Source organism: Haliaeetus leucocephalus, unplaced genomic scaffold (genome assembly GCF_000737465.1).
Source record: "Haliaeetus leucocephalus isolate CR32 unplaced genomic scaffold, Haliaeetus_leucocephalus-4.0 Scaffold92, whole genome shotgun sequence".
Lineage (NCBI taxonomy): Eukaryota > Metazoa > Chordata > Aves > Accipitriformes > Accipitridae > Haliaeetus > Haliaeetus leucocephalus.
Window position 1 is genome coordinate 8,999,842 of NW_010972528.1, and position 12,080 is coordinate 9,011,921.

Consider the following 12,080-nt stretch of genomic DNA (forward strand, 5'->3'; position numbering starts at 1 on the left):
AATTTTATTGAAAATATCTTGCTAATAAAGAAAAATTTTCACATCGAGATCAGAGTTGCTTTATTTGGAGAAGTTGTGGCACAGAACGTGTGTGTGTGTGCGTACATGCGCATGTGAGCATGCATAATGGTGAGATGCACGGTTGGAGTCCGCTGTGTCGGTGGTCTGGGCCCCAGGTCCTGATAGTCAACAGAAGCAAAGAAGTGTTCATCTAGGGTCACCGAACTAGCTGGAGCAAGAGGTGAACCAGGAGTTCTGGTTTGCAGTAAAATGAATAAATGATGCTGAATCCGAACACTGATTTTACTGGCACTGCATGGTAGTCTGTAATGTATTTGAAAATGTTTATTGATGGAGTTTACTTCTTCGGCAAATAAATTAAAATAATTCTGATGTATTAAAGAATATTTTTATTTAAGTTAAGGGATATAGTTTAACAGCATAGTTTATGACTTTTTAGATCTAGTGTTGTCATAACATGCATAAGAGGTGCACTAGGTATTAAATCTGTCTTGTAAAGCCACACAGTGTGTCCTGAAAGTAGTACAGGTTTTGTCTTGAACACAAGACAGAAGTCAAAGAAAAGTCACGAGTGTAAGAAACTCTTGAAAAAAATAGCTGTTTATTTTGCATGAGGCGGTGTCCTGGTTTCAGCTGGGATAGAGTTGATTGTCTTCCTAGTAGCTGGTACAGTGCTATGTTTTGAGTTCAGTATGTGAAGAATGTTGATAACAGTGATGTTTTCAGTTGTTGCTCAGTAGTGTTTAGACTATAGTCAAGGATTTTTCAGCTTCTCATGCCCAGCCAGGGCACCTGACCCAAACTGGCCAACAGTGTATTCCATACCATGTGATGTCCCATCTAGTTTAGGAACTGGGAAGGGGGGGGCAGGGAATCACCGCTTGGGGACTGGCTGGGTGTCGGTTGGCGGGTGGTGAGCAATTGCCCTGCGCATCATTTGTACATTTCAATCCTTTTATTACTACTGTTGTCACTTTATTAGTGTTATCATTATCATTATTAGTTTCTTCTTTTCTGTTCTATTAAACCGTTCTTATCTCAACCCACGAGTCTTACTTCTTTTCCCGATTTTCTCCCCCATCCCACTGGATGGGGGGGAGTGAGTCAGTGGCTGCGTGGTGCTTAGTTGCTGGCTGGGGTTAAACCACGACAGGCAGTCAGCTGGAGGACTACATTAAAACTCTGAAATGGTGATGTGTAGCCTTGAATGAAGTTAGAAATGCAAGGCTCTTTTTTTTTTAAATTCACTAAGGAACCTGTGTTACTGTAGAATGAGGGTTAAAGTATAATTGCTTTTTACTTCAGCTTTCTGAAACAGTGGAGAATAATGATTACTTTCTGTGACCTTGAAAAAAGTAACAAATGTCTCTAATCCTTTAAGACAGAGCAATTCCAAAGAATGAAAAATGATACAGTAAGTTAGGAAGTGCTTAAGAGGTTGAGATATATTGAGTCTTAGCCAGGTACTGATTCAGAGCCTGTTCTTGTAGTTTTACCTCTTAAATCTGTTGAAAAAGAAGAAATTAAACTAAAAACTTTAAAAATAATAATAATTAAAAAAAATTGTACAAGTAGAATTCCCTACCAAGCTGAGCGGACAAATCCATCCTAAGATTTGAAGATGAGCATTAGAATTTATTCTTAGGATATTTTTACAATGACAGGTCTTGACATCCAATGAAAGGTTTTCAAGAAGGTACTTTTAAAACAAACTGTTTAACCGAATAATTAAAATTATGTAATGTCTTTCTAACACTTACATAGAGGAGTGTTTTGAAAATAGTACCTCAAAGCAGTGAATAATGGGCTGAATGGAAATAGAGAAAAAAGCCTAATTTAGATAAATACCAATAGCTGCATTCTGAAGAATAGCATAACTGTCCTGATAGGGGAAAAATGTCCCGCAGCATGTAGGATTACTTACGACTTTAATCAGTTCTCAAGGTATTTTTCTTTCATTGTTGCACATGCCCATTTTAAAAAGATTGAGAGTCTCATCCAAAATATTTAGCTTACATTTCTTAGTGCTGACCAAATTATGAACTTGACAACTTGTATGATGTTGCTTACAACATTCACAATGCTATCTACTGACTGCCACACAGTTACTTAGCAACAGTGAAGCTCACGTTTATGTACAGCTCATGTGTATGCATCTAAATGTAGTTCTGGAAAAAAAGAAGGTTAAAGGAGTGCAGAGTTTGGAAGAGGAAACATACTGTTCAGTTTTGATTTTGAGACTGATGGCAATAGTATATAGGAAAATACATCTTAAAATGTTTTGTCTTTTAAAATCTTTATTAGATTGTTAATGTATTACAAAACTTGAAAACAAAATGAACAGAACCCGACTCCTACCAACTATAGAAAGATCAAAAATTGAAATACAGCAAATGGAAAAGAGCAGGGGACGCGTTCCATTTTTGAATGCCTGTGTTACAAATACATCCCTGGGAAACAAGAAGATTATTTATTTGAACATGGGGAATCTGAGAAAGTCACAAAAATGATATATAAATATTTTGTGAGACTAACAGGTGGGTTGAGATTATACTAGATAAATTATTTCTGAGATTGCTGCTTGTCGATTTACTACTGCTTCTTTGCTGATCAAGCTGTGATATCTTAAGGGGGTTTTGACAGCTTATGCTCTTTACGACTGCAGTAAAGGTTCCTGGCAGACTGTTATTGTATGATGAATACATTAATCTCAATTTCTGGGATTTCAGGCATGCAGTTTTCATTATTAGCCAGTGTTATAGCTGCAGTGGAGTTTCCTTACATAGCAAAGGGAGGAAGGTGATTGTGGTTTGCTCCAGACATGAGAAGGAGGCAGAGACCAGAGTGACCAAGCTAGGAATGGTGAGGGTAGAAAAAAGAAAAACTAGACTTAGCTGGAGAATGGAGAAGGGTATAATGGTGAGAATTAAAGATGAGTATGTTGGGAGAGAGACGTGGTGGAGAAAGAAGTGGATGTATTTCAGATTTCTGGAGATGTGAGGAGAAGCAGGGCAATTTGGAGAACAAGGGAGAGGTGACTGGAGAGGTTATGTGTTTGTAGGAGGAGTAAGGATACTGCTACTCAAGCTTTTCTCAGAGTTGAGCAGTTCCTTTTTACCTAAAAATAGGTGGTTTGAGAAATGAATTCTCCAGAGGCTATATTCTTTTCTTCCTGTGGTGTTTGGGCTTCCCCATCTGTATCCTTAGTTGTGAGTTTACTGGGCTTTTCTTGTGGGAAACAGATTCAGACACGATGTGGAAGATGAACAAGATCCCGTACCACCACTGGGAGGGGGATTGAGAGTGTTAATCCTTGTTTTTCAGGCCTGATTCAAAATGAGGAAACATCTTGTAAAGAAGGCTTTTGAGGACTAAAATGAACCTAGTTAGTGGACACGATTTAAAGAAGAAAAAAAAAAAAGTCAGCAATCCAGACTGCTGAATTTAAAATATATCTAAAATATACCTCTGAATTTCAAACTCAAATGTAAAGGATCCTATAAATCTGACTTCTGCATGTATGTTCATTGGACACAGAATTTTGGTGCTGTGTGTGTACTTTATGGGGCTTACTCATAGAAGTGATGTCTTCTTTAGTTAATGGACCATTGAAATGAGAGGTTGTAATTGCCAACTATGCTTTGTGGCTGCCTCAGAGTGGGCAAGAAGGTATGAGTTAATCCTTTATAAAAAGTACAGAATAGTGTGTGTGTGAAGCTAGATAAAAATCTATCCAATGCAAGTGACAGCCTACTCATCCCACCTTCTGGGAAACATGCTTGATTTGCTCTTCTCACTACTCTAGGGTTTTTGAGGGCAAGTGGATGAATGATGTCAAATTCTTTTGGTTTCAGGCTTTTGTAAAAGGTTACCTCTCCGCATTAAAAACTGACAGGCTGTTGAACAGTAAATCTGTGTTACAAAAAATGCTTTGTAAAGGAGAATAAGGTAAAACCAGAAAAAGTCATCTTACTTTTTCCTTTTGGTGTTCATTCCTTCACTACTGGAGACTAGAAGGGTGCAGGTGCTGTCTGCCTCAGCATCCCAAACTTGTTTGTTGCTGCCTGTAGGGTTGACCTGTGTAATAAGGCTCTGTGCTATACAGAAGTAAAAGACTACTATCCAAAAATTGGCCCTCATCCTTATAGAGAAGGCTTGAATCTGTTCTTCTTTGGACATTTTTTATGACCATCAAAGCCAGGTTTGATATGTGATGTGGTATGCCTTGAATGTGAAACCATCTACCCATGCTTGCCAGGAGATGAAGTAGATACTGAGTCACTTTGTCTCTTTTAATTTGTTTTTATGGTGATTGTAGGCTGGTTTTGAAGTGTTCACTAGGTAAGTTGCTTTTCGTGAGTTTATTCAGCTGCAGATGTTATACCCACCTGCTTTGGCAGCTGAAACAAAAGCAGAATAATGAAAGAATAAAAATCTGCTGACAGTTGGTTTTGTGCTTTGCAGGCAGGATTTGTTCTAGTGCAAATCTTTGTGGGCTAATGAAGTTAAAGGAGGGCTTTAGATACTGTTCTTTTAAACAAAAGCAGCCTGCCTAAAGCTGTCTCTGCTAGTGTTTTCCTTCTGAAACAATGAGAGTGAATACTGCAGGTTTAAAAATGGAACATAATTTATGAGGCTTCTAGCCTTAGGGATGAGTCTTCATGTAAATGGGATTTAAAATATAAAATGCATATTAATGAGGTGGGGAGGCTTTCAGACCTGGCCTTTAATACTAATCTATTGTGAGTGGAGCAGCTCTAGAAATGTGCTGATACTGGCACAGAGACAACCAGGAATTGACGGCTCTTAGAAAACGCCTCATCAGTCTAAGTCTTCACAGACTCCTGAATACTTGTCCTGATCAAATACAGAAGGGTACTTGAACATTTCTGGTATCAATACTGTGCCTGCTGATTCTGTGTGCATTTCCCTGGGAACACTCCTGTATGCTGGCATTCAGTTCTAGCGTGTTGCATGGATGGAAGTGTAATGAAAGGGTAAGTTACTGGTGGAGTTTGGAAATCCCTTTTGGAAGAGAACTATGAACCTTCAATTAGATGTTTTGGGCATAGTTGTGATGAGTTAAACTGGGTGACATCAGTGTTAGCAGCTCCTGGTCCCCAATTATTAATGACAAAAAGTCTCAAAAATACTTAAGTAACTTAGTAACTCTTAAGTGTGTGTGAAAGTGTGCCAAGGGACTAAAGCTTCTCCTTATTTATTTTTGGGAAGGAAGATACTCAGTATCAACTACTATTTTAACAGTTTCAGCGAAGGAATGTTGTTTAAATTCCCTGAAAATGGGATGTGTTTGTGGAGCAATGCACTTCCTTCTAATTCACGGAGTCTGGTGCTGGGAGATGAGAGAAGTCATCTCAAAAATGCTGAGCCCCTTCATTTTCTGTAGATTCTGTAGATAGTGCAGGAATTGGCATATCTGTCAGCAGCTGGCTGGGAAAGCTAGTAATAATTAATAGCCTCTTAACATTACCTTTTTCCTTTTCTTGGTCTTTGCTCGAAATGCACTGATTTAGCTGTCAAACACCTCTTGGTTTGAAAGAGGAGTTTTGGAGCCTTAAGTATAGCAGATTCAAAGAGTTGCTCTAAAAGCTAAAGTACTAATCTGGATCTTGATTTCATTTGTTTGGTGTTACTTGCATGATTTTTGTAAAAGTTTTGCATTTATTCTATAAGTAAATGATGTCTTGTGACATCTACAAAGCCTCTACTGGAATACCTACACTCAAAGTGAGCACCTTCCTTGTCTCTAGCTTTTAGTATTTTAGGGCAAGGCACCAAACTCTGTTTTTCCTTGTAAGTAAAATCCACTAGACTTTTCTCTAGTACTAAAGAAAATGTGGTCCTGTGTCCATTGCCTGTTTTCTATCCACAGCAATACATTGAACTTTGTGAAAAGTGGACTGTTTCCTTGTGGATTGGATGTTAGATAGTTGCTACTGATTTGTTGATTTTAATACTCTTCTGAAAACACAGTCCAGAATCGGCATCATAAGACCTGAAATCAAAATGGGGGAGAGAAAAGCTCCAAATTTATTTTTTTTCAGAAGCTAAAATGGAGAAAAAGCAAAATCAGTGAAGCTTATCATTATAATAATTATATTCTTAGTATTAATTAATGAAAATACTGCAGGAAGGTGTTGTTTTACACTACAGTTCTGTATTTAGAACTGCTAATGGAAGGTCGCAAGCTGAGCATTGCTTGTTCCGGAGTGCTTGCCAAATTTCCTAAAGGATTCTCTTTGTCATGCAAGCTTTCCCCTGTGGCATGGTGCTTACATACTGTACATGCCTCTGCTGCCACATTAAGTAATAGCGTCTCTTTATTAAATCTGGAGTAACAACATGATTATTTGTGCTATTGGAATAAGTCACAAATGTATTAAAAACACTTTTTTTGTCCCCTGGGTCTAGGGATCTCCTGACTCATCTACTAAGCACTACGCCTTTTGAATAGCTGTAGTATTTGTTGTTTTCTTAGGATATGGAATAGGGGTCTTTAATTCATATGATCAGATACATGTGAATAAAAAAGCTTAAGGCTGTGTTCAAGAGCTTGATGCCCATGTGGGTAGTCTCCTCTCCCACTGAGAGTGGCTGGACAGTGTTCCTTGTGCAAATGCCAGGAATACTGTTTGAGGTGCTGCCACAAACCTGCAAAAGTCTTACCCTATCCAGGCAAAATGGCTCAGCAGCAGTCTCACTGCTTACTGCTTGGAAGATACCAGTTTTCCTGTACCACTATATGGAGCTAGCTGATGCATCTTAAAATTTTTGAGGCAGTTCTGACCTAGGATTTATGGGTTGGTTTTGCCTTTTAAAGGGGGGAATAGTAATAACAGATTCTAAAGCTCTGAAAACATTCTGTGAGCTAGGAAGAGTTTAACTCAGTTTTACAGATGGAAAAGCCAAGGCACAGAGATTGAGTTAGAAATTATGCACGAGTCTGGCAGTTGAGACTGGCCTCCCATTTCTGGAGGTCTAAGTCCAGTGTCTTAGGCAGCCTCAGGTTGGCCATGTCCCTTTACCAGGATGTTAGACTATTGATCTTTTGGTAGAACTATCCTACCTCTATGAGCTGTGGTCAAATCATCCTGTACCCCAGGCAGTCCCTGGCCTTTTCACTTGTTTGTTGAATGGCCTGAAAAGTGTTCCCTGCTGGGCAGTAAAAAAATACTTGCAGCGTAGCAAGCATGCCCATCTCGTCCCTGGCTTTTGCCCTGCCAGAGTTCCTTGTTCACCTTAATTCACTGGTTTCTTCTGTACTCACATTGGTTTTATTTGGTTTTTTTTAACAGCATATTGATTATCTTGCTGTACAGACCCAAGTGGAGACAAAGCACTCGTTTTTGCTGTGAGAGGCTTAGCCAGATCTATACCCACACTTCTGGACCTGACATCTCTTAGATCGTAATGATAAAGGTACAGTATCTTATCTCCATTGCTTGCTTGATTATTTTAGGGGAAAGTGCATGTGCACTCATCCTGTGGTAAAACACACTTCTGTTTTGATTTAAGCAGTGAAGACGTGGCCCATGCTAAGCCCAGATACTGCTGTCTGAGATGCTTGTCCATCTGCTCAAAGGCTGCTGGTCCGCAGTGAGTGGCTGTCATTTTGTATACCCATGCCTGATGTGATTCAGGTTAATGTTAGATCACTGGTAGCTAATAATGAGAGATAATTCTACTGCAGCTTGTTGGCAGAGTGGGAAAGGAAGGCACAGCACAGATGAAAATTGAAAGCAGATTTGCTTCTACTTCTCCAGAACTTACCTTCCTTCTTAGGTCACCCAGCATCTTGGTATCTGTTACCTTTGTATATTTGTACTCCACTGACACAATCTTATAGGTAAGAACTCAATAAAAAAGGTATGTATTTTCACAGGGCAAAATAAAAAGGAATTGATTAGTTGAGGACCAAATGCGTGAGGGGGAACATCGATTGGGTGTATTATGGCTTTTTATTAATCTAACTGTGTAGGTGGAAAAAAAAATATTCTAAATCTAGGGGTTCACAAATATGCCTACATGGACTTCATGGACATGTACACATACACTTGTGTAAGTACTTTTGTTTGAGGTATTTTACAGACTGAAGTGAATGGCTCTATGTGCATAGCATCAGACTGTAGAAACAGTGCTTGAAGGCATAAATAGGTATGTGAATTCTGATAGAGGATGAATATTTGCCCTTTTTTGTCCATTCTTTTGTTCACTCTGTTCCTATGCTTAAGAAACTGGAAATAAAAGAAATGCACAAATGTATAATAATCATGTTATGTTAAAGCAAATTTCCTGCAGCAGTAATCAGTGTCACTGAAAAAAAGAGCAGTCAGATAAATGACAGTCTTGTCACTGCTTGGCTGAAGCAAACATGCTGTCCCTAAGTTAGAGCTAAAGCAAAGTTAAATTGGGCAAAAATAAGCTGAGGAACAGAGAAATGTGAAGAAGGGACTCTTCAGTGACTCGAGAGATTTGGCTGTCATCTTCTGTTGTTTCTGTGCCTTACAGTAGCTGTTATCAATAATTCAGGAAGTGAGCTGCTGGGATAAGGATAGAACTTAGTACTGCTGATAAGGAAGTGAAATGATTGAAATGCCTGGTGTAGTGTTAGATAAGATTAAATGCCTAGTTTATCACACAAGCAGACTTCTAGCAAGATCTGGGGAGGCTGCATGGCTTTATTCAGTAAAAGGCTGCAGGCTACCTGGGTGACCACCATACAGGCCAAACAGGATGGGAACTTTATATCAAGAATCTTCCCTGCACAGATGCCTTTGTTTGAGCATTGGAGGATTTTGTGTTTCTGATTACACAGAGAGATTTACGGTAAGGGATTCTTTAGTGTTCTATTGTGAGCCTAGTTTGAAAGTAAAAACTTTCTCAATGGTGCAGTATTGGTTTCTGTGCCTTTTGTAAAGTGCTATGTGTGTTTGACTTTCTTGGCCAGGTTGTGCAGTTTGTTGGCTTGCAAAACAGCTGCCGATGTCAAGGAGGTGTTTCTGAAACGATGAGTGCAGGCTTTGCCTTTGTAAATAAATTTCATTTTCATGACAGCCTTGGCACGTTAAAACTTTTATTCTAAGTGATATATTTGTAGTATAGGATGCCAGACTGCCATTCAAATTATGTGGAGGTTGGTTGTTACAGCTTTTCGCTTTAGTTGTCATGTGTCTGAGAGTTTTAAGACAATGAATCTGTTGGGCAGGCTCACACTCAGGTGATTTAATGAGGAGCCAAATTCTACATGAGCCCATTCAACCTGTGGTAAAAGGAGTGCAATCAGCTTGAGCGGTGGACACTCAATACCTAAAACGTGTGCTCTGTGGTAGTACTTAAAAGTTGTGAGATCAGAACCCCATTGTGCGAGGCTCTGAGGAAACAAAGTGAAAAAGAGTCTGTCTCTGAAAGCTTAACCACCGATCGACAGACCACAAACCCTGCAAGAGAAGAGAGACATAGAGATGTCACTGGTGGAAGAGAGAATAGGGATCTGCTTTTCTACCATTGTAAGCTTGTAAACCACACTGTGTTTTAAAGCTGTCTGTGGAGTTAAGTTTCAGTTGCTACAGTGGTAGGGAGTCTAGGGAAACACTATTTCTGTTTTCTTCAGTTTGTTTGCATTCGTCTACTTTTGGCTTGCTGAAAAGACCATTACCATCCAGCAGAAGATGGACTTGGGGAACCTTAAAAAGAATGCCATGTACATACAATAAAGTTTAAGTAAATAGAAAAAAAGAAGTTGTAGGAGTTGCATTTTAAATGAGAATGTCTCTTTCAAAATTTTGAAGAAAGGATTTCCTCATGTGTTTTGTTCAATAATAGCTCTATCAGGCTTTCTTAAAGAGTTTATGTTTGTAATCATCTTTGTTCTTTAAAGAGCCAATGCAGTAAACGAACTAAATCAACAGGAATAAATTAAATTCTGGCCCAGTTGAAGAAAAGGACAAAATTTCTACTAATTTCAACAAGTTGGATATTGTTCCAAAGTTTTGAATTCACCTAATGTAATGTCATGTAGTGGATGTAATATAGCCAAAAGTACAATATGGGTTTTTTTTTTTTTTTTGGTTATCATTTATTACATAAGAAAGAGCATGGCTCGGAAGACTAGTGTGGCCACATGATTTATTGTCTATTTATGGCAACATAGCAGAAAAACATTTCTGTCTATTAATTTGAATATACTGCTCAACTGTTCTTCATGCTGAACAGATAATGATGCGTTTAAATAGTTTATGTTCAGCTTTTTGTTAAAGAAAGATATGAAGCAGCCTCAAACACAAGAAATTTTCTTTTGCTTGTTGCCAGAGGACTGCAAATGAAAGATATTTCAGGAAGGACTACGGAAGGTGGCTTTAGAACCATCAAAGCAAATGATCCAGGGTTTTTTGGACTAGTCATGTCTTAAGGGAAAAAAGTCATTAATGTAGTTATCTGTCTACATGGCATTCTGTGGCTTGGCTCTGTGCAGATCAGTGTTAGTATTTTGCAATAATATGAAGGTGTATTAGCTTTGTGTGGCAAGGTTTTGGTAGCGGGGGGGGTTACAGGGGTGGCTTCTGTAAGGAGCTGCTGGAAGCTTCCCCTGTGTCCAACAGAGCCAATACCAGCCGGCTCTGAGACGGACCCGCCACCGGCCAAGGCTGAGCCAATCAGCGATAGTGATAACGCCTCTGTGATAACATTTTTAAGAGGAAAAAAAGTTGAGACAGAGGAAAATGGTAGCCGGAGAGAGGAGTGAGAACATGTAAGAGAAACAAGCCTGCGGACACCAAGGTCAGTGCAGAAGGAGGGGGAGGAGATGCTCCAGGTGCCGGAGCGAAGATTCCTCTGCAGCCTGTGGTGAAGACCATGGTGAGGCAGGCTGTCCCCCTGCAGTCCAGGGAGGTCCACGGTGGAGCAGATATCCACCTTCAGCCCGGGGAGGACCCCACGCCGGAGCAGGTGGGTTCCCGAAGGAGGCTGTGACCCCATGGGAACCCCACGCTGGAGCAGGCTCCTGGCAGGACCTGCAGATCTGTGGAGAGAGGAGCCCACGGAGCAGGTTTTCTGGCAGGACTTGTGACCCCGTGGGGGACCCACGCTGGAGCAGTGTGCTCCTGAAGGACTGCACACCGTGGAAAGGACCCATGCTGGAGCAGTTCCTGAAGAACTGCAGCCCGTGGGAAGGACCCACATTGGAGAAGTTCGTGGAGGACTGTCTCCCGTGGGAGGGACCCCATGCTGGAGCAGGGGAAGAGTGTGATGAGTCCTCCCTCTGAGGAGGTGAAGCGGCAGAAAATAACATGTGATGAAATGACTGTAAACCCCATCCCCGTCCCCCTGTGCCACTGGGGGGGTTTGGTAGAGAATCCGGGAGTGAAGTTGTGCCCAGGAAGAAGGGAGGGGTGGAGGGAAGGTGTTCTGAGATTTGGGTTTATTTCTCATTACCCTACTCTGGTTGATTTGTAATAAATTGAGTTAATTTTCCCCAAGCTGAGTCTGTTTTGCCCATGATGGTAATTGGTGAATGATCTCTCCTGTCCTTATCTCGACCCACAAGCTCTTTGTTATATTTTCTCTCCCCTGTCCAGCTGAGGAGGGGGAGTGATAGAACAGCTTTGGTGGGCACCTGGCATCCAGCCAGGGTTAACCCATCCCAGAAGGCTATAAAATATGAAGGCTATAATGAGATTCAGAATATCTTGTTTCTCTCTAATTGATCTGTTGGGTGACTGAGTAACTCTTTCGTATTCATTGCTTCAGTTGCCCTTTGTGTAAAGCTAGTGATAATGGTACTTCTCTTCTGAAAACACATTAAGGTCCACAGGTAAAAGTTATCTTGGATTTAGTTTGATTTACTGGTTTTCCTAGTCCTCAGTGAGCTAAGAATCAAAAATAACTGTTTTGGATGTCTTGCTTTGGATTAAATCACTCCGGCCAATTTACCAAACTCATGCTTATCTCTTGGAAAATCATTCTTTGTTTTGTTCACAAAGCTAGCACTCGAATTCATGCAACATTATAAAGGGAAGGATGCTTTTGGAGGATATGATGAG

General features: G+C 40.2%; 1 protein-coding gene across 5 annotated transcripts in view; it reads left to right on the top strand.

Moving 5' to 3' along the window:
- Window positions 1-12,080, top strand: part of MYLK3 (myosin light chain kinase 3) — a 61,954-nt gene that overhangs the window by 14,213 nt on the left and 35,661 nt on the right. The window contains exons 2-3 of one of the 5 annotated variants that reach the window (XM_010585058.1): window positions 7,338-7,461; window positions 7,561-7,638. The exons of 3 other annotated variants lie outside the window; for them this stretch is intronic. In XM_010585058.1, coding sequence (XP_010583360.1) covers window positions 7,603-7,638 — 36 coding nt within the window. In that variant the 5' untranslated portion in view covers window positions 7,338-7,461; window positions 7,561-7,602. The remainder of the gene's footprint in view (window positions 1-7,337; window positions 7,462-7,560; window positions 7,639-12,080) is intronic. One more of the 5 variants, XM_010585060.1, reaches the window with a different exon arrangement.